This window comes from Vombatus ursinus, unplaced genomic scaffold, assembly GCF_900497805.2.
Source record: "Vombatus ursinus unplaced genomic scaffold, bare-nosed wombat genome assembly UNPS02014861.1, whole genome shotgun sequence".
NCBI lineage: Eukaryota > Metazoa > Chordata > Mammalia > Diprotodontia > Vombatidae > Vombatus > Vombatus ursinus.
The window spans coordinates 16327508-16346639 of NW_020954639.1; the positions used below are offsets into that span (position 1 = coordinate 16327508).

Genomic DNA, 19132 nt, shown 5'->3' on the forward strand with positions numbered 1-19132 from the left:
ATAGATAAAACTTTGGAAAGAGGGATGTGGTTACGAACAGAGGGTCTTCCCCACCAGAGACCTCGAAGGCCTTGGCCTCGGGCGGGAGAAAGTCCTGCAGGAAAGCAGAGAACCCTCACGCTTTCTTTGCTCCCCCTTCCCTTCTGTGTTACCCGGCAACTGTTCCCATGGCAACCGCCAGGTCAACAACACCGAGCCCCCTTCGAGAGTGTGGCCTCAGTCAAAACTACAGGAACGGGGCCGAGGCCGGGCGACTCCACGAGGGGAGCTGGGAACTAGAGAGGACACGAGGGAAGGCTGAGGGGGCGAAGAGAGGGGGCAAGGGAGAGAGCAAGACGTGGGGGAGCTGACGGGCGGCAGGAGGAGGAAAGAAAGAAGCGGGCCGGAGTGCAGAGAAACGTGGAGGAGAGGGGGCGGTGAGGAGTCACTTGGTGGCCATGGATTCCTTGTGCCCTCCCGAGAGCATTTATAACCTCATCCCCTCTGACACCAAGGTCCCTCCCAAGCCTTCTCGGTAGGTGGGTAAGCAGAGGCTGGTTGGGGGGGGAGGGAAGAGCCCCTGCGTTCCAGGAACAGGGACCTGCCCGCTGTAGGGCTCTTCTGTCGGAAGAAATAAAACGTTCATCCTTAAAATGAATAGCCTTTTCCACATCAGAAAGAACATGTGCGTGTATATACGCACATATATGTATGTGTATTTATATGTGGGTATTATGTGTATAAGTATATATACTTAGATAGACTTGCCTCAGTGGTGCTGTATTCTCTTGAGACCCGAGAGCACAGGTAGCAGCACCTATGCTAGCTACATCAGAAAGAACACACATAGTCATATACACATATATGTATGTATATATGTACTGCGTGCACATGTATAAATGTGTATGTGTGTGTGTATATGTGTATACATACATATATACGTCTCAGTGGTGTTTGAGAGCACAGGTAGCAGCACCTATGCTACATCAGAAAGAACACATATTCATACACACACATATATATGTATTGTGTGTACGTCTATACATGTATATGTACTCTGTGCGTTTATGTACTATGTGTGTGCGGATATGTGTGTATGGACGTGTATATATGTGTATATATGTAGATAGATAGATAGATAGATAGATATATGTCTCAGTGATGTTTGAGAGCACAGGTAGCAGCATTTATACTACTTAGTATAGTGTCATTTTGCAGAGAGAACAGTTCCCAATGCTGAAGTGCCCATTTTCAGGCACTAAAAGCTCAACCTTCAAGTTAGTATGGTGGGTAAGCTGCTTTCTAACTTGATCATCATTTATTATTCTACATGCACGGCATAATTTATATCCTTTTTGTAGGGGTCTATTCAGGTAGAGGTTGGAAAATCAAATTTTGACTTTCCCTCATAAAAAAGAAACTTGAAATTGGATTTCAGGACTCATTTGTCTGTGTATAACTGTCATACTGTATAAGGGGATAATGAATAATGCTTGACTTTTTCCAAGAATATTGCAAAAGTGAAAGTTCTTCATCTGTAATTGAGTTGAATTGCTTGAAGGAGATGATATGTAATCAGTAGCTGAGGTTTTTGCTAAACTTGAGTGCTCTATCCTTTGTAAATGGCGAAATAAATGTCTTCAGTTTCTCTAATGTAGGGGCTGCTTAACATTTCACTGGGAAGAGAAAAAAAGAAGGCAATCAGAAGAGTCATCTTCCTTGTTCTAGTTTTTTTTTTCCAAAGTTTTGTCTTTTTTACCCTAAATAGGGGCCTTAGTGACTAAGCTGAATAACTCATCTTTAGCAAATGTTTAATTCTGGAAAAGTTTAACTGAAATATGTGTAGTTTTCCAAATTCCTTAGTAGAGTACCTTGTGCCTTTTAGGAAAAAAAAAAAAAAAAACAAACTTTTAATCATGCCTTTTGTATTCGCATGTCATTTGACACTCCCTTTCCAGATTCAACACTCCCCTGTGACTAAGAAAAACAAGCAAAAATAGGGGCAGCTAGGTGGCTCAGTGGATAGATTTCAGCCCTGGAGTCAGGAGGACCTGAGTTCAAATCCTGCCTCAGACACTTGACACTTACTGGCTGTGTGACCTTAGGCAAGTCACATAACCCCATTGCCTAGCAAAAAGAAAAAAAAAAACAAGCAAAATTATATGCTACAGGGACTATATCTAGCCATGTATAATATCTGTGCTGTATACATTCTTAGTCTCTCTGCCATGTAGGGGGGAGAAAGGAGAAAATATATTTCATCCTGATGACTTATAGAGTTTTAATTTATTGATTTAGCAGAACCAGCAAGTTAGACTGCTATGCCCCAGCCCACAATGTGATCTACTGTAAGTTTTTGGTTGATATCCTCAAAGCCCTGGAGATAGCTTCAGTAGCAGGTCTAATTATGAATATCTTAAAAGGCATAATTACCATTACATAGTAAATCCCCTCTTCTTCAAAATGGTTGAGGAATGTAGTGTATTCTGGTTAGAATCAGATTTTTTTTTTTTAACCTGAAGGTATCCCTATGGTGATCATACTCTCACTTAGGCCATTCCTCTCACTTTACAGATGAAGAAACTCATCAGATGAAGTCCATCAATTTTCCCAAAGTCATAGAGTTAGTGGCCAAGCCAAGATTAGAACCCAAATCTCTTAATTCTAGTATTTTTACTATGTTGCATTGCCTAAATAATGGACTACTGGAAGTTAAAATTACAATAAAAATAAGTTAATCTTTGACTCAGAAGAGACTCGAGTTTAGGATCTTAGCATATTCTACATAAGGGAGATTAAGATGAATGTGTTCTGTTTTCAAGACAAGTCTAGAAATGGATTTTTTTAAAAAACGAGTCTGTATTTAGCATTATTTTTCATGAAAGGAAAGTGTAGCAAATGAATGCTTAGTTAACTTTTCAGTATGTTTGGAGTCGAAATAAATGAGATTTTACAATATTTTAATTTTTAAAATAATTTTCATTTTATTTCTTCCAGTGATCTTCAAGTCATAGGACAAGATTAACTGCTTTAATTCAACTTAAGTACTTATTAGGCACCTACTACTTATTTAACAAAATCTAGTACTTATGACATGGAAGACAATATATTGGGTGCTGTTAAGCATATAAAGAAGTATAAATATGATCATTGCCATCTATGACTTTAAAATCTATGTGTTAGAGAACATATGCATGAAAACTATAGTATAAAATGGCATAGGGTGAATATAGAGACCGTAAGTCCAGTGATTGGAGAAGAAAAGGGTAAAAAGTTTCCTGAGGTGGGATGAACTAATGCATGAACAGCAAAAAATAGAGAAGTGTAATCCCTGTGATGTCTCTCATGATAGTCTTTACTAGTTGGAAATGTGGACTAAATAATAGTATGGTTATGTGGATTTAGCAGAGAATGTTGAGTAATTAAGTAAAATCAACATGGAGGAAGATCTCTAGGGAGTCAAGTGTTAATGGGTTCTGTTCTTAACCCTGCCCTGATGAATCTTCTCATAAATTCCTTGGAAGAAGTCATGAAAGACATTTATCATAACTCCATACCTGGCATCAGAAGTACATTTTAGAACTGAAAGTAGGAAAAAATGCAGGCAGCCAGCCTCTTTAAAAATCAGCATTCTACTTTCCATTTATAATTTAGGCACTGATCTATGAACATAGAATCATAGATTTTGAGCTGGAAGGGATCACATCTAACCCAACCTCAGTTTATACAGGAAACTGAGGCCCAGAGAGATCAAGTTACTTGCCCAAGGCCACAGAGCTAGTAAGTGGCAGAGCTAGAATTTAATCCATTTGCTTTTTCCGTAGTGCCGTGCTTCCTCTGGTTAATTTTATAAGCTCCTGCTGCTAATGTGTCACTCCATGTGATTTCTTATAATAGTGATTTACCCAGTCTCAGACATCTAGACTCACTACCTTGAATTCAAGATGTTTTCCCTCCACAATCCAGTTCCACATTGTCTTTGGGAGGCTTTGTCCTTTGGGATCTCTATTCTATTTTCAACAGGCTTGACCTGTATTCTCAGATTTTTCCTACTTCCTGACTTCTAATGAAAAATGGATTTCCCTAAGGACACCCAAAACTGAGAGTGTTTAAACTAGGTAATATGTAAGGTACCTTTTAACTCATAATTCCTTTGGCACTCTATACCATACCTCTCCCAGTCCTCTCCATCGATGGCTATTTCTTTCACTCAACTTGATCCTCAAGGACAGAAGTAGGGATACTTGCTCTCCTTCTTCACTTCTAGTTCATCCCTCTACCAACTTCTTCCAATAACATTTCCTCATTCAAAATCCATTTTCCCCCCATTTTGATTGCCATTATCTCTGGACTTGTTCCAGAATTTAGCACTTGGTCACTGATTTGTGCTCCTCTGGGCTTCCCTTATAAAGATTATGAGAAGAGAGTCTACGATTGATGCTGGGCCAAGGGAGGCATGGTGCAGAGCAGACCAGGTTTGGTAAAATGCTTCCACATACCCCCTAGAGACAATACCCAAACTCCTGTGACTTAGAGTGAGAGGATAATAACTGCCTTGACTTCCTTCTGAGAGAGGAGAGGGACCAGTACTCTACTGTAATTTTCAGTGTGCTAAACCACCTGTTCAGACACACAGACTGCTCCCTTCTCCCTCACCACTGTTTCCCTTGATAACTATTGTGTAGTTACTGCCTAGATACAGCTACATCACTCATTGGCCTAAGATGAGGAAAGAATAAACATCAGATACCGAGATGTGCTCACAGCTGACAAGTGGGTGAGAGAAGGAGCCAAAGCCTCTTCCACCAAACTCTTAGGATCAGCTCAAAGAACTCACTTTCATCCTCTAAGAAGGAAAATGACCAAGAAATGGGTGGATTGAAACTTTTGGATGCACATTCCTGAGTCACTGGTTCTTCCAGCTCCAGAGCCAATCACAAAACTTGTCATCATCACACAGTATGAAATCCTGAATTGTCATGACTGGGAACTAGGTCTCCAAAGTTTCCATATGATCACTTGGACTTAAAATAGTTGGTGGAATATGTGTTCAAGCTCACAGGACTACCCCCACCTCCTGCCATTGGCCAGTTCACTGTATTATATAAAGTCTTGCTCTTGGGTACAAAAAAAATCACTTTCACAAATATAAGATTTGTGGCTAGCATGGTAGGATAGCAGAAAAACATGGAAGTTTTAATGGACTAAAAGTTCAATATGATTTAACTGTGAGATGGCAATGAAAAAATTAAAGCAATCTCGGTCTGTAGTAAAAGGGGCATAGCTTCTAAGAATAGGGAGGTGATAGAACCACTGTATATTCTGCCCTCATCAGACCTCTTCTGGGTATCACAGTTTAAGAAGGTCATCTATAAGCTGGAGAGTACACAGAGAAGGGCAAACCAGGATAGTGAAGGGCCCGAAGAAAAGAAGACTCAGGGAGAACATAATAGTTCTCTTCACGTATTTGAAGATCTGTCAACTTGTTGAGTTTGGCCTTGGAGAGCAGAACCAGAACACTGGGTGGAGATTGAAAAAGAAAAATTTGGACTTGATGTTGGGAAAACTTTCCCCACAATTAGAAACGTCCAAAAGTAGAATGACCTGCCTAACAGATGGGTCCCAAGGTCCTCAAATGGAGGCCAGACAATCACTTGTCAGACATGTTATCATGGCAATTCCTTTGGTATATGGGTTAGATTTGATGGCTGCTGGAGTCCTTCCCAGCTCTCCAGTTCTGTGATTCTTACATGCACTGTCCTGGATGCTGCCTCTTTTCATATCTAAAATCACGTTAGCTTTTTAAGTTTCCATATCACATTGTTGATTCACACTGAGCTTGAAGTCCACTGAAATTGCCAGGTGTTTTCCAAGCAACCTTGATGTCTATCAAACCTTCCCTGAGGATAAGATTTTGTAAACATTTGTCCCTGTTACATTTCATCTTACTTGATTCAGCTCACCACGTGAGATTCAAGATCTTTTTGTATCCTGACATTTTGGGTTACTTGTCCCTCCCAGCTTTGAGTCACCCGCAAATTTATTAAGTATTCTATGTAATACCTTTGTCCAAGTCTTATCACAATATCAAACAGCATGTGACCAAGCAGAGATCCCTAGGTTGTTCCACCAGAAACCTGTTTTTCAAATTATTTCAATTTTCCGCAGTGACAGTTTCACACCTTTTTGAAAGGTTTGAAGGGGCAAGTACTGTGTGATGATGAGCAAGTCACTTCCCTCCTTCAGTTTTGGTTTCTTCTTTTGTGAGATGGAAATGACAATATTTGTATGACCTACCTCAGAATTGTTGTATAGAAAGTTCTTTGTAAAATTTGAATTAACATATATTATTTTCTTTTCTAACTCTCCAACTCTATACCCAGGCCCTACACTTAGAGCAGTTTACCCAAGTGCTTACCTAGATAGAACGCTGAGTCTAAAGTCACAAAGACTCATCTTCCTGAGTTCAAATGTGGCCTTAGACACTTATTAGCTATGAGATCCTGGGTAGTCACTTAACCCTATTCGCCTCAGTTGCTTCATCTGTAAAATGAGCTAGAGAAGAAAAATGGCAAACCATTCCAGTATCTTTGCCAAGAAAACCCCGAATGGGGTCGTGAAGAGTTGGACATAACTGAAATAACTGTAGAACAAGAAGTCCTCTTCCGTAGTCCTTAAAATTTCTCATTATATTTATTTATATATATAATATAAAACATTTTATATATATATATGTATATATATATGTATTTATATATTATATTCCTTCCTATCTCAAAAGAAGAGGTATTCTTACTCCTTGCTAGACCTAATCCCTACCTGTGTCCTTAATTATTTTCCCTTCTTCTTTGTCCAGGACCATGCTCAAGGAGTCTTCTTTTTAATCATTCATCTTCAGTCTTACCTACTTTAATGACTCCTTCTCAACTGTCTGAAAATCTACTCAGCATTCCCTAATAATAAAAAATCTTGCTTTGGCTCTTCTACCCCCATCCAGTTGCCATCCTTTCCCACAGCACTATAAGTGATGTAGTAGAGAAATTCCTGCACCTGAAGTCAGGAAGTTCTGAGTTAAACCTCAGATACTTAACTAGCTTTGGGCAAATCACTTAACTTCTGTCTACCTCAGTTTCCTTATCTATTTAAAGAAGACAGATGTCTTCTCTAAACACTCTTTCTCATGGACATCTCCTGTGAAGTCAACTGCCAACTTTATGAGGGAGCACCTAAGTGGCACAGTGGATAGAGCACTGCACCTGGAGTCAGGAAGACCTGAGTTCAAATCCAGCCTCAAAACACTTACGAGCTATTTGAGCCTACGCAAAACACCTAAACCTCTGTTTGCTTCAGTTTCCTCATCTGTAAAATAGAGATAATGCTAGCACCACCACTCCCTTCCAGAGCACATAATAGATGCTGTATAAATGTTAATTTATTATTATTATTATCTTTATCACCAATCCATATCTTCCCTCCAGGCTCTGGACTCGTGTTTCCAACTTCTTACATGTCCATTATATATTTCTCTGGTACCTCTAACTCATTGTGTCCCAAACCAAATTCATTATTTTCCCTGTAAATCTCTTCCTGTTATCTTTGGCATCGTTATTCACCTGTTTCTTCCACATTTGTTACCTTGGGGTAGTCTTTGATTCTTCCCTCTCCCTTGTTTCTTTTGTCCAATCAGTTAAGTCCTATATATATTCCACAATCTCTCTACCATCCTATTGCCATTGCCACCATGCTAGTCCAAACTTTCGTTACTGCCCACATGGACAAATGCAATAGATTCCTTTCAGATCTCCTTACATCCACCCTCTTCACCTGATAATCTAATCAGTCAACAAGCATTCTTTAAACCTTACTATGTGTGGGGCACTGTGATAAATGCTAGATTTACAAAGAAAGGAAAACCAGCCCCTGCCTCCCAATGGAGGAGACAACATATAGACAGACAGAGTGCAGTGGTACATGGACACCATGTAGATAAAGACATGGAGCAGATGGGAGGCAATCTGAGAGGCACTGGTTACCAGCAAGGGCAGTGACCGGGAAAGGCCAGCAGAGGAAGGTAGACTTCTATTGAGTTTTGAAGCAATTGAGAGGCAGGTGAGAGGACAAAGCATTCCAGGCAACAAACAGCCCAGAGAAAGGAGGAGGAGGAGGAGGAGATGCTGAACTATAAAGAGGCCAGCAGTGCTGGATCAGAGAGTTAATAGTAGGGAGTAGACTATAAGGCAGGGAAGGTAGAAAGGAGCCAGGTTAGAAAGATCTTTAAAAGTCAAACAGAGAGTTTATATTTAATCTTAGAGGTAATAATAAGGAGCTAAGGAGCAACATGGTCACATCCACACTTGAGAAAAATGTCTGGCAGCCTAGTGGTGTATGGCAGTAGGGAGAGACTTGAGGCAGAAATACCAACCAGACTTGTCAATGGCTGCTAGGTACTTTTTTTTTTTTTTTTTTTTTTTTTTACTTTTTCCCTTTTTACCTTGAGTTTTAACTCTTATTAACTATGTTTCTCCTTGGCAGCAAAAAAAAAAAAAAAAGAAGAATTTTTAAAAGCTGAGTAATTCTTCCTCTTCTCCAATATCAGCATCATCCCAACACAAACCCCAAATAGCAATCACTCCTTCAAACCTCTTCGTTTCCCCAAAATAGCTTTTTAAAAATTACTCTGCTTTTTGTAGTTCTTAGCTTTCTTTACTGACTTCAGCTCATTCTAAGGTTTAGTGTTCCTGGAGCTATCCAGGATCATGCCATATGTGGTCATTCATTCTCTTTTACCTGTCCTCACTTGCTTGTAAGTCAAGAGAAGTATGTGTCTTTTTAAAGCAAAGGTGATCAATAAAGTATTTGTATATTCACATTATTCTCTTTAGACAACTAGGCTTTTTCCCTTCTAGTAGCATTATTTGTCTTTGTAGCTCCAAAATCCCATTTCTGAGAGCTGTCCTTCTCTCCTGGATTGATTTTCCCTGTAGAATTTTAGGCCATGAAGTCCTACTTCTCTTTTCCTTGAACCCTTTGAAGTTTGTCTTCCAGAAATCTAGGGCATAAGTCAGACTTGTCACTGGCTTTCATCTTTCCTCTCTTATTAATTCTCAATGGAGTGGTAGTCATTTACCCCCAAGATTTCCATCATTTTCACTTCAGCAACCAGTGATGGTGAGAATCAGAAAATGGTCTTGTATTCCCATTCTTTAAATTATATTTACAAACTATTACAAAGTTATATTTCCAAAAATATACCAACAGAACACTCTGGAACTGAGCGAAAAATAGAGAAATCGATCAATGAAATCAAATTACATACACAAGACATCTAACCAAATGTAAACAAAAGATTAATGTTTGACCAACCTATAAAAAACAAAACCTGGGGAAAGAATTCTTTATTTGACAAATATATTTGGGAGAAATTGGTTGATAATTTTGCCATAGATTTAGATCCACTTTTTACTTAGTATGCTTCAGCAAGTTCCAGTTGGATAATAGATTTAAATATTTTTGAAACTATAAAAAAGATGGTATAATATTTAGCTCAGTTGCAGAAAAGAACTGACTTTTCCCTAGAAATATTTAGAAGGAATTACTAGGACCTGACTGCATGAAAATCTGTTCCAAAAAATAATGTAGTTAAAAATAAGAGATTGGGAGAAATTTTAACAAATTTAACAAAACTTTACATCCAAAATATATAAAGAACTATTTAAAATTTTAAAAGGAAACTCCCAATTCATGATATATAAATGATCAAATTACATGAACAGTTTTCATAAGAGGCAACATATTGTTAATAATCACTTGAAAAAAATTCAACCTTATTCCTTATGAATAATCAGAAATTTAAATTTAAATTGTGTTTAGCCTCATTCTTATCAAATTGGCACACACATACGCACAAAAAAGTTTAAAGCAAAGAAACTCACTTTTGGTTTGTTGTAGAGAGCAATCCAGCAGTATGCAGTAAAAGTTACAAAAATAATGATACCTTCTGAGGAATTTGAAAATATTATACCATAAAATATTTTTTTAAAAAGGGCTGTCTTTTCAAATGTTTTCATAATAGCAATATTTGTAATTGCAGATAATTGGAAGCAACCTCAGTGTACAAAAATAAGGAGGTGGTTAAATTGTGGTACATTAATGTAACAAAATTAATGCAATTAAGAACAGGCATCATGAATATTTAAAAACCTGTAAAGCCCTTTAGGAAATACTGCCAAGAGAAAAGAAACCAGGGAGCGGAGTCCATGCTTATTTCAACTGTAGGCAAGGAAAAGCGATAATGAATGAAAAAAAAAATCTTAATAGAGATTTAAAAGTGAGTAAAAATTTATGACATTTTATACATTAAAATTAATTACATGTAAATAATTATAGGTCAAATTAAGTTATATCAATGTTCAATATTAAATTTATATTTTTTTAATTGTCAACTGCTCTTTTTTGATTAGGGATAGTATTCCAACAGATGTGTAGATAATTGAAGGTTGCCAATCACTGTTTTATCATGCTTCTCTTCCAGGCTTGTAATCTGTTCCAAAATACATCATTTATTTTCTCTTTCTGTCTGAGTGTTCTATAATAAACTCCAGTGCTTATATTGCTTCAATTTCTGTATTTTTAAATCTTCACCCGAATGCCTGTTACCGTTTTTCCCCTCTCTGGCTCCTGGATTTTATCACATGAGTATATGTTCTCAGCAGTTTGCTACTCTAATCATCTCCTCCCCACACCCCACCCCAAAACACACACACACACACACACACACACACACACACACACACACACACAGAGCCTTTTGCTTGTTTTGTGCCAGATCTGTATTCCACTCAGAGGTTTACTGAGTCTCAGTGATATCTGTGAGGTGAAATTTTCTTTCTTGGGTTAAGTAACTAGTTAATGTAATTTGTTACCAATTGTGGGTAAACCCCTGAAGCTGTGGATATCATTGCTAGCTCCTTTCTTAGATAATGTCTCCTGAAAATTCTAGGTACCCTCTACTGCTATTTTTTCTTACATTTTAGCCACTCTCTTTGGGATTTAGTTTTGTGTGTGTGTGTGTGTGTGTGTGTGTGTGTGTGTGTGTAGGCAGTTTTCTTTTTCAAGTCTTTCCCTTTCAGTTTAAAACACTTTTCATTAGATTTTCATCATGTAGGAAAACACATTCTTACTGACCTTTGTTGGGTTCAAGAGCCCATCATTCCTATATTATAAGCAATGGTCCAGGTCATTGCTGACTGGAGAAGTCAGGGGAACCATCATAAAGAAAACATCATATGGACATTTCCATAGATACTTGTTTATCTGTTTTTTTTTTAATTTTTTAAAATTTATTTTGATTTATTAACAATCACTTCCATAAGCTTTTGAGTTTTAAATTTTTCTCCCGCTTCCTCCCCAAGATGGCACACAGCTTGATATAGTCTATACATATACATTCCTATTAAACATATTTTCACATTAGTAATGTTGTAAGGAAGAATTAGAACCAATAGGAGGAACCACCAGAAAGAGGAAACAAAGAAGAAAAAAATAGCAAATAGTATGCTTCGATCTGCATTCAGACTACATAGTTCTTTCTTCGGATGTGGATAACATTTTCCATCATGAGACCTTTGGAGATGTCTCAGATCCTTGCATTGCTGAGAAGAGCTAAGTCTATAAATATTAGTACTCACACAATGTGGCTGTTACTATGTACAACCTTCTCCTGGTTCTGCTCACTTCACTCAGCATCAGTTCATACAAGTCTTTCCAGGTTTTTCTGAAGTCTGCCTGCTTCTCATTTCTTATAGCACAATAGTATTCCATTACATTCATATACCACAATTTATTCAGCCATTCCCCAATTGATGGGCATTCCCTCAATTTCCAATTCTTTGCCACCACAAAAAGAGCTGCTATAAATATTTTTATACATGTGGATCCTTTTCCCATTTTTATGATCTCTTTGGGATACAGCCCTAGAAGTACTATTGCTGGGTCAAAGGATACGTACATTTTTGTAGCCCTTTGGGCATAGTTTCTGGTTTTTTCTTAATGATACATTTTGAATCATATGATTCAGATCTGAGGTAACCAGATAGGCCATTTCTTGCAGTTGTACTGTTTCTAACTTTTTTTCCCTACTGAATCCACAAATTGTTTAAAATTTGAAATATTTTGCTCCTTTTCATGTTAAAAATTTGTTCATTTTATCAGAACAATTCATTTTTTAAAAAAAATTTGGCTATTTCAGTAATACTGTACATTTATAACACTAGTAACACTAAAATCCCACAAAAACAGATGCATAGCATTTAAATCAAATATGAATGGCCAGATTTTAAAAAAAAGACTAATTGGAGAAGGGCAAATAATGACTTTAAGAAAGGATTTACCATAGAATTCACTTAAATAAAATACTCCCTTGATGCATTTAAAATATGATTTGATTTTTTAAAAATTTGATCTCAGTATAACTTTCAGGAATAATATATATTGTAAATCCTAAGATACAGCTTTCAGGGCAGTAGTATAACTAGGAAAATGGAATAGCCCAGTACTAAGGGAGTAGGAGAAGAGGAATGAGTTGGTTCTCTTTCCCAATAAAGAGCATCCCAAATGGCACTTCTGGAGAATAGTGTCCAGGTATCATTGTATCCAAGGCATGGTTGTTTTAAGGTACTTTAATGCCGAGCTTATTAAGTTCGCTAGTATGCATACCCACTTCCACACAGACTCTGATCTGAACCATTAGTAGATTTCTCTACCCTTGAACATGGGGCTGCCCTGGACACTAAAACCTCACTATGTATTGGTAATTTGGTAATGTTTGATGGCAACTCCCTTACATAAGTACAAAAGATTTAATTTGCTGAAACTCAGTGCATTTTCACTATTAGAAATTATTTAAATAAAAAATGCTGAACACTTGGGCTTCTTTTTAATTTAAGGTACGTATCAATATTTAAAGCTGCTGTGAAAAATGAGTTACAAAAAGGTAAAGCTGCATGGAAAACCATGGGGCCAGCAAAAGTTGATGTGCCTTCTCCAAAAGACTTTATGCAGAAACGTTCAAAGCCACCCAAGCCGCCACTCAGTAAGTGACACCTATTTCATGTATTAATGTTAAAAGTGTAAAGTAAATATTGTTTAACATATTAAGATACTGGTGACTATTATGTGTGTGTTAGATGTGTAAGATGTTAACGTTTCACTTAAAATATTAAAATTAAAAAATTAAAATAATACTTAAAATATTAAACATTTTAAATTTACATTGAATAGCCAGAATGGCTAAATGGAAATTTACATTGGTGGGTAAAGGAAGATAGTGGGCAAAGGAGAAAATCTAAGTGATTAGCAGAAGAAACCGCAATAGATGATTTGTGTATTTTTTTTCAGCATTGCTCATTTAATAGTCATTAATAAATACTTGATTGCTTTAAACCATTTTATAGCTGGGAAAAAAACAAACAAACAAACTTATGGGCAGAGAGAGGTTAAGTGATTCACAGGTCCTAAGGATTTAGAAATGGGATTTGAACCCAGTACTCTCACTGCTGACCCCTAGCTCACCTAACACTACACATTAATACAAGTTTGTGGAACAAAATTGCCAGAAGGCTGTTTATTAGGGCTGACTGCTAAAGACAGTGCCAAGTGAATGTAAGATACAGAATATGGGTAATGGAAAAGAAAACTTTCAAAGAATGGCCAGAGAATTAGCATGTGAAGGGATCAGCCAAAAGGAGATTGGGAAGGTCAGTGAGATATTTACCAAATGGCAACCTTATGAATCTGCTTGGAGACAGCCTTTAAAATACCTAACAATTATAGGGCAAATGTATATGTTTACATGAGGACACTTTGAAAGAATATCTGTTGTATTTTTTACATCAATAAAGTGGTTTGGGATTGTTAAGGGTTTAAAAACTGTTCAGTTTATTTGTGGACTTTTGTGACCCTTTTCCTCTGACATAGCAAATATTACATTTAAAAAAAAACACATTTCATCCACAATCCTGAAAAAAATTCATCTTCTTAAAGTACTTAAACAGGGGAATGTGAAGTTTTATTTTATACATCTCAATTAAAAATAATAGCTAACAATTATACAGCACTTCACAGTTTGTCAGTCACTTTGCATGTATCTCATTTGATCTTAACAGTATCCCTGAGTTATGTGCTGTTATTATTCTCATTCTACAGATTAGGAAACTGAGCCTAAGAGAGATTATGTGTTATGTCCAGGGTCACAAGGCTAGTAAGTGTTCAAGGCAGCCTTCACATTTGGGTCTTTCTGAGTCCAGTGCTCTCTCTCTTAGAACACTTAGCTACCAGTAAAACAGTTATTAGATATATGACAAAAACTTTATTGCTTTATCTTCATACCTCATATGCTTTATATTTTATATTTGACACATGGACTTATTACGGTATATTTAATTTTATTACATATCATGAAAATCTTTCATTTCTAGTTTGTTCCCTTTAAAATACTTGAAAATCTTTGTGTTAATAGTTTTCTGTCTGTAATACCAACAAGGAATTTTATGTTTAGGTGACAAAAAGACCGATAAGAATGAAGTAAGAAAACCTCCTGTGCCACTGAGGAGTGATCATCCAATTATGGGAATTCAGAGTGGAAAAAACTTTATAAACACAAATGCAGCTGCTGTCATCATGGGGGTGGCCAAGAAGCCTAAACCCATTTATGTTGACAGAAGGACTGGAGACAGACATGGCCTGGAACTTTCAGGACTAGTTCCAAAATACATCAACAAAAAGGTAGTCTTATGACAAAATGGTATTAAAGGCTTAAGACTCATGAACATTTTAAATTAGCATAAATAATTATTTCATGTATTAACATATGTTATACTTTGAGGGTTATAATGGAGAAGGAGGTAGACTTGGGGGTCAGGAAATTGTGGGTTCAACTACTGACTGACTCATCCTGGCTATGTCACTTAACTTCTCAGTATCCCCAGTAGCCCCAAAGACAAGTGAATAGCAGGATAGTTGCTGACCTGCATTGATGGAGGGAGTTTATTCACTAAGATTCCTTTACAACGGTGAAATCCCAATTTCAAAAAACTTTTCTTTTAAAAGTTCTATCAAAGGACCTTCTGCCTAGTCACTGTCAGTCTTCCATTGTAGCTGAATTTAGCCCAAATATATGATAGAATCTATTTATCATTGGGAACCATAATTGAATTTCCATACTTAGTTGAGTAAATGAAAGCCGTAATTGTTTGGCATCTTTCCAATTATATGAATTGTTAAATAGTTCTAATTAGCCTCCTATTAGACTATGACTATTATAAATATTAAAATACAAACCTGTGAAAAAATTTTTTACTAATTTATTAATCATTTTGCAAGAATTTAGGAGCAAAATGATGGAAACATGGGGGATGCAACTTGAAATATGGAAATATGGGGGAACCACTTGACCCATCAGTATGAAAGTTATGCACTGGGGAATAAAGAATTATCATACTTAATAGGACAGTTTGTTTGTTTTTGCAGAGAAGGGGGACAAGACCCTGAGAATATTTGACAAAATTTCCATTGTCTCTCGACACTGAAAAATAGTGTGCCTTTATCTCAAAGATAATTTTCATGATTAAGTTTTGTAAGAGAAGAATAAAAATGCATAGGTGAACAGATTTAAGTTTATATGGCCTGCTTTCCTCGAGGAAAAAATTAAAATATCTGTGCATTTGTCACTGGTCCCTTTCATCTATACTTTCTAAATTCACAAGTTTATTTTTCAGGTATATTGTTAAATATAAGAACAGACCATAGAAGTACAGTTTAGTGCATTGTAACAATAACATGCAAAATTGTAGTAGCAATGTAGATAAATGGGCAAGGCATTAACAAGTAGGCCAGAAGTTATTGTCAGAATTTATTTCCAACTCTCATAGGTCTTCCCACCTAACAATTTTGTCAGAAGATTCTAGGTAGTAATACAGAATGTATATTGAAGACTTTACTCTTAAAGTACATACATGAACACATAAGGACCTGACCCCCAAATCCATGCAAGTAGTTATGGACTTTTTTTTTAAAAAGTCATAATTTCCAGAAATAATAGTCCTAAAGATCAAAGCTATATTCTAAGGGCACTAATACTATGTTTATCTGAAGTGGGGGCTTCAAAAGCAAAGTGCATATTCTACATACAGCCAAAATATACAAAATCATTAGCATGCATGTTGAAAGCTACCACTTAAGTCTAATATCTTGACAAGATGGAGCCCAATAATATACTGACAAAGTTGAAAACTAAACCAAGGACATGTCTTTGGGAGACTGAAAAACAGAATGGAACATCAAGATATGAATTTGCCATAGATGTCACAGGCAGCATCTCAGTGGGGTGGGGGGCGGGGATCATCTGTTATATTAAACATGAATTAACAAGGTCAACCTTTTGATAATTATAAAAAAGCATTTCACTTAGTTCAGCAGAACATTGCCGTAAAAGACTTTCTTCCAACCTGGTATTTTTATTAAGCTCATATAAGATTCTTTAAGAAATGTAACTATAGAAATAGCTAACTTTGTTTGAAATAAAGTTAGTTATCTTTGATATTGTCAAGTGAGGCATAAAATGGAGAAATACAGTTACTAAAAGTGTTTGTCTTTTTAATTGAGGATATAATATAAAATTTCCAAATGGAAGAGGAGTACCATATACATAGAAGAGATGTATGTCTGTGTGTATAGTCTCTCTGCGTGTATATATATATATATATATATATATATATATATATACACACACACACACATACATATATGCATATAAGTAGGGAGGTGGCACAATATGTGTATAGTATATATGTGTGTGTATATATATGCATATATTTTTATATATGCATATATATACAGAGAGGAAGAATAGGAAGGAAGGAAGGAAAGAAAGAAGGAAAGAGACAGCAGGGTAGCACAGCAGCTAGACCACTAAGCCTAGAGTTGGGAAGATCTGAATTCAAATCCAGCCTTAAACATTTACTATCTGTGTGACCCTGGGCAAGTCACTTAACCTCTGTCTGCCTCAGTTTTCTCAACTGTCAAATAGAATAATAATAGCATCTATCTTCCAGAGTTGTTATGAGACTCAAATGGGATAATATTTGTAAAGACCTTAGCACAGTGCCTGGCACATAACAGTAGGCACTTAATAAATGCTTGTTCATGTGCATCAAGCTTACTAATATCAACTGATCGTCATAGAAGAAGCATACTGGTAGGGGCTCATGAACTATAGCATTAGAGAGATACCTTGACAGTCCTCTGGGTCACCTAGCATTCAGAGAAGAGTAGCAGCCTTTCTCTCTGCAGTACAAGTAGAAAGGTGAGTTGGGAGAATGGCTCCAGAGCATCTACTATACTTGACCAGAAAATGAGATTGGTTAGTCATGTAGCAAGAGCAAGATATAATAACAGATGGAGATTCTGAAGGCTCCTTTGATAAACACAGAATATTAAAACGCCTAAGAAAAGACATTTTGTTGTTCACCTGCTACAAATTTATGGGAAAACATGGAGAAGAGCTGCACAGGAGGAGAATTCATGTATTGTTTGTAATGTGCATTACTGGATAGAGAGCCCATATGGGTAATATCAAGGATAATTGATGTGTTGATGTCTTGACCAAAGTGCTAGGATTCATCCAGTCTATTAGCATCGAAACATTGTTAAAAGCAAAACAACTTCGTTTGGGTAGAACTCATGTGAAGAAACAATTAGTTAATAAACATTTAGTAAGTGCCTCCTATGTGCCAGGCACTATGCTAAGCACTGGGGATACAAAAAGAGGCAGAAGACAGTCCTTGCCCTCCCAGAACTTACAATCTACTGGGGGAGAAAACATGCAAGTAAATGCATACAAAGCAAATTATATGTAGTAAGGGGAGCCATGGGAGGTATAGTAGGATTGTCTAGCAGCAGACAGGGCCCAGTTGAGGTTGTATAACACAAATTTGTAGTGGATAGAGTCAGAATGGCTGTATGATTTTCTCCATCTTTGTTCAGCAGCACGTCTAGTAGGAATGAAGAGAGAGTATGGTAGGAGTGATCCAACGCTGAAACTTGGCTGGGTATAATCAGTAATACAAGGGCCTAGGGATTCAAGAGATGAGGACAGTGTAGAGGAGGCAAGGTGGGAAAAGAGGAGAAAATTGAGGGTCAAGATATCAGAGGACATAATATGGATGAAGAGTAGGGTTTTGTCAGAAAAGGCAAGGGAAAAGAGGTGAAAAAGCCAATAGATTATGATTGGATAAGGGGATTTCAGAATTCTTGAACATAGAGGTAGTGCATTTGTGGGTAATGGCATGGTCAAAAGGAGCTCAATCTGTTAGGTAAGCTAATTGTCCATGCACAATGCAGGGGTGAGCCAACCAGGTGACAATAAAGAAGAGCTGATATCAGAGAAAAATAGTGTAGTCATTTCTACTCTCTTAAAGACTGGAATCAGATGGCCCAAATGAGGGGAAAATAATTTAGTCAAGAGATACCATTTTGAACAAGGGCTAGAATCAAACAAGAAAAATTAAGTCTTTAAGATATTTCACAGCAAATTCAACAATGTTTTAATTTTCTTCTCAGTCGTTTATGGACCTTGGAGTTCACCTAGCCTAATACTTTCCTTTTACAGATGACAAGACTGAGGATTTTGATAGCATGCTGACAAAGGGAAAACAGATTGACATGTGTATGGTGATCATCTTAAATATTTTTCTCAAAATCCTTTTAGGATTATGGCATTATTCCTGAATATATATGTAAGCGAAATGAGGAAGTTAAAAAAGTACAAGAAGAATATGATAACTATGTGCAGACAAACCTGAAGAAGGCAGCCATGAAATGTGTCTCTGATGAGGAGAGGGATGCAGTTCTTCAAGTGAGTACTGGGGAGCATAGATTCATTCCAGAATCTCCAAAACATCCCTGAAATATTCTGGGCCTCCCAGTTTCCTTTCTTAAAGCAGGAAAATGTGCACTGGAAGCAATGACAACTCCAGAAAACCCGCTACTTTTCAGAGGGGAAAAGAGTAGTCAGATACTTGCTTATTGAGTCGAGCTCTCAGCTTCCATTTATTCTTTCTGGGTGTGTCCTGAAGAATTATAGTAAACATATCTTGCC

At 36.9% G+C, this 19132-nt stretch overlaps 1 protein-coding gene across 1 annotated transcript in view; it reads left to right on the forward strand.

The window, feature by feature from the left end:
• Positions 1-334: 334 nt before the first annotated feature.
• Positions 335-19132, forward strand: part of ENKUR (enkurin, TRPC channel interacting protein) — a 28488-nt gene continuing 9690 nt past the window's right edge. Inside the window, exons 1-4 of the mRNA XM_027841630.1 lie at positions 335-514; positions 12924-13069; positions 14534-14760; positions 18743-18889. Of these exons, the coding sequence (XP_027697431.1) occupies positions 438-514; positions 12924-13069; positions 14534-14760; positions 18743-18889 (597 nt within the window). The 5' untranslated portion in view covers positions 335-437. The remainder of the gene's footprint in view (positions 515-12923; positions 13070-14533; positions 14761-18742; positions 18890-19132) is intronic.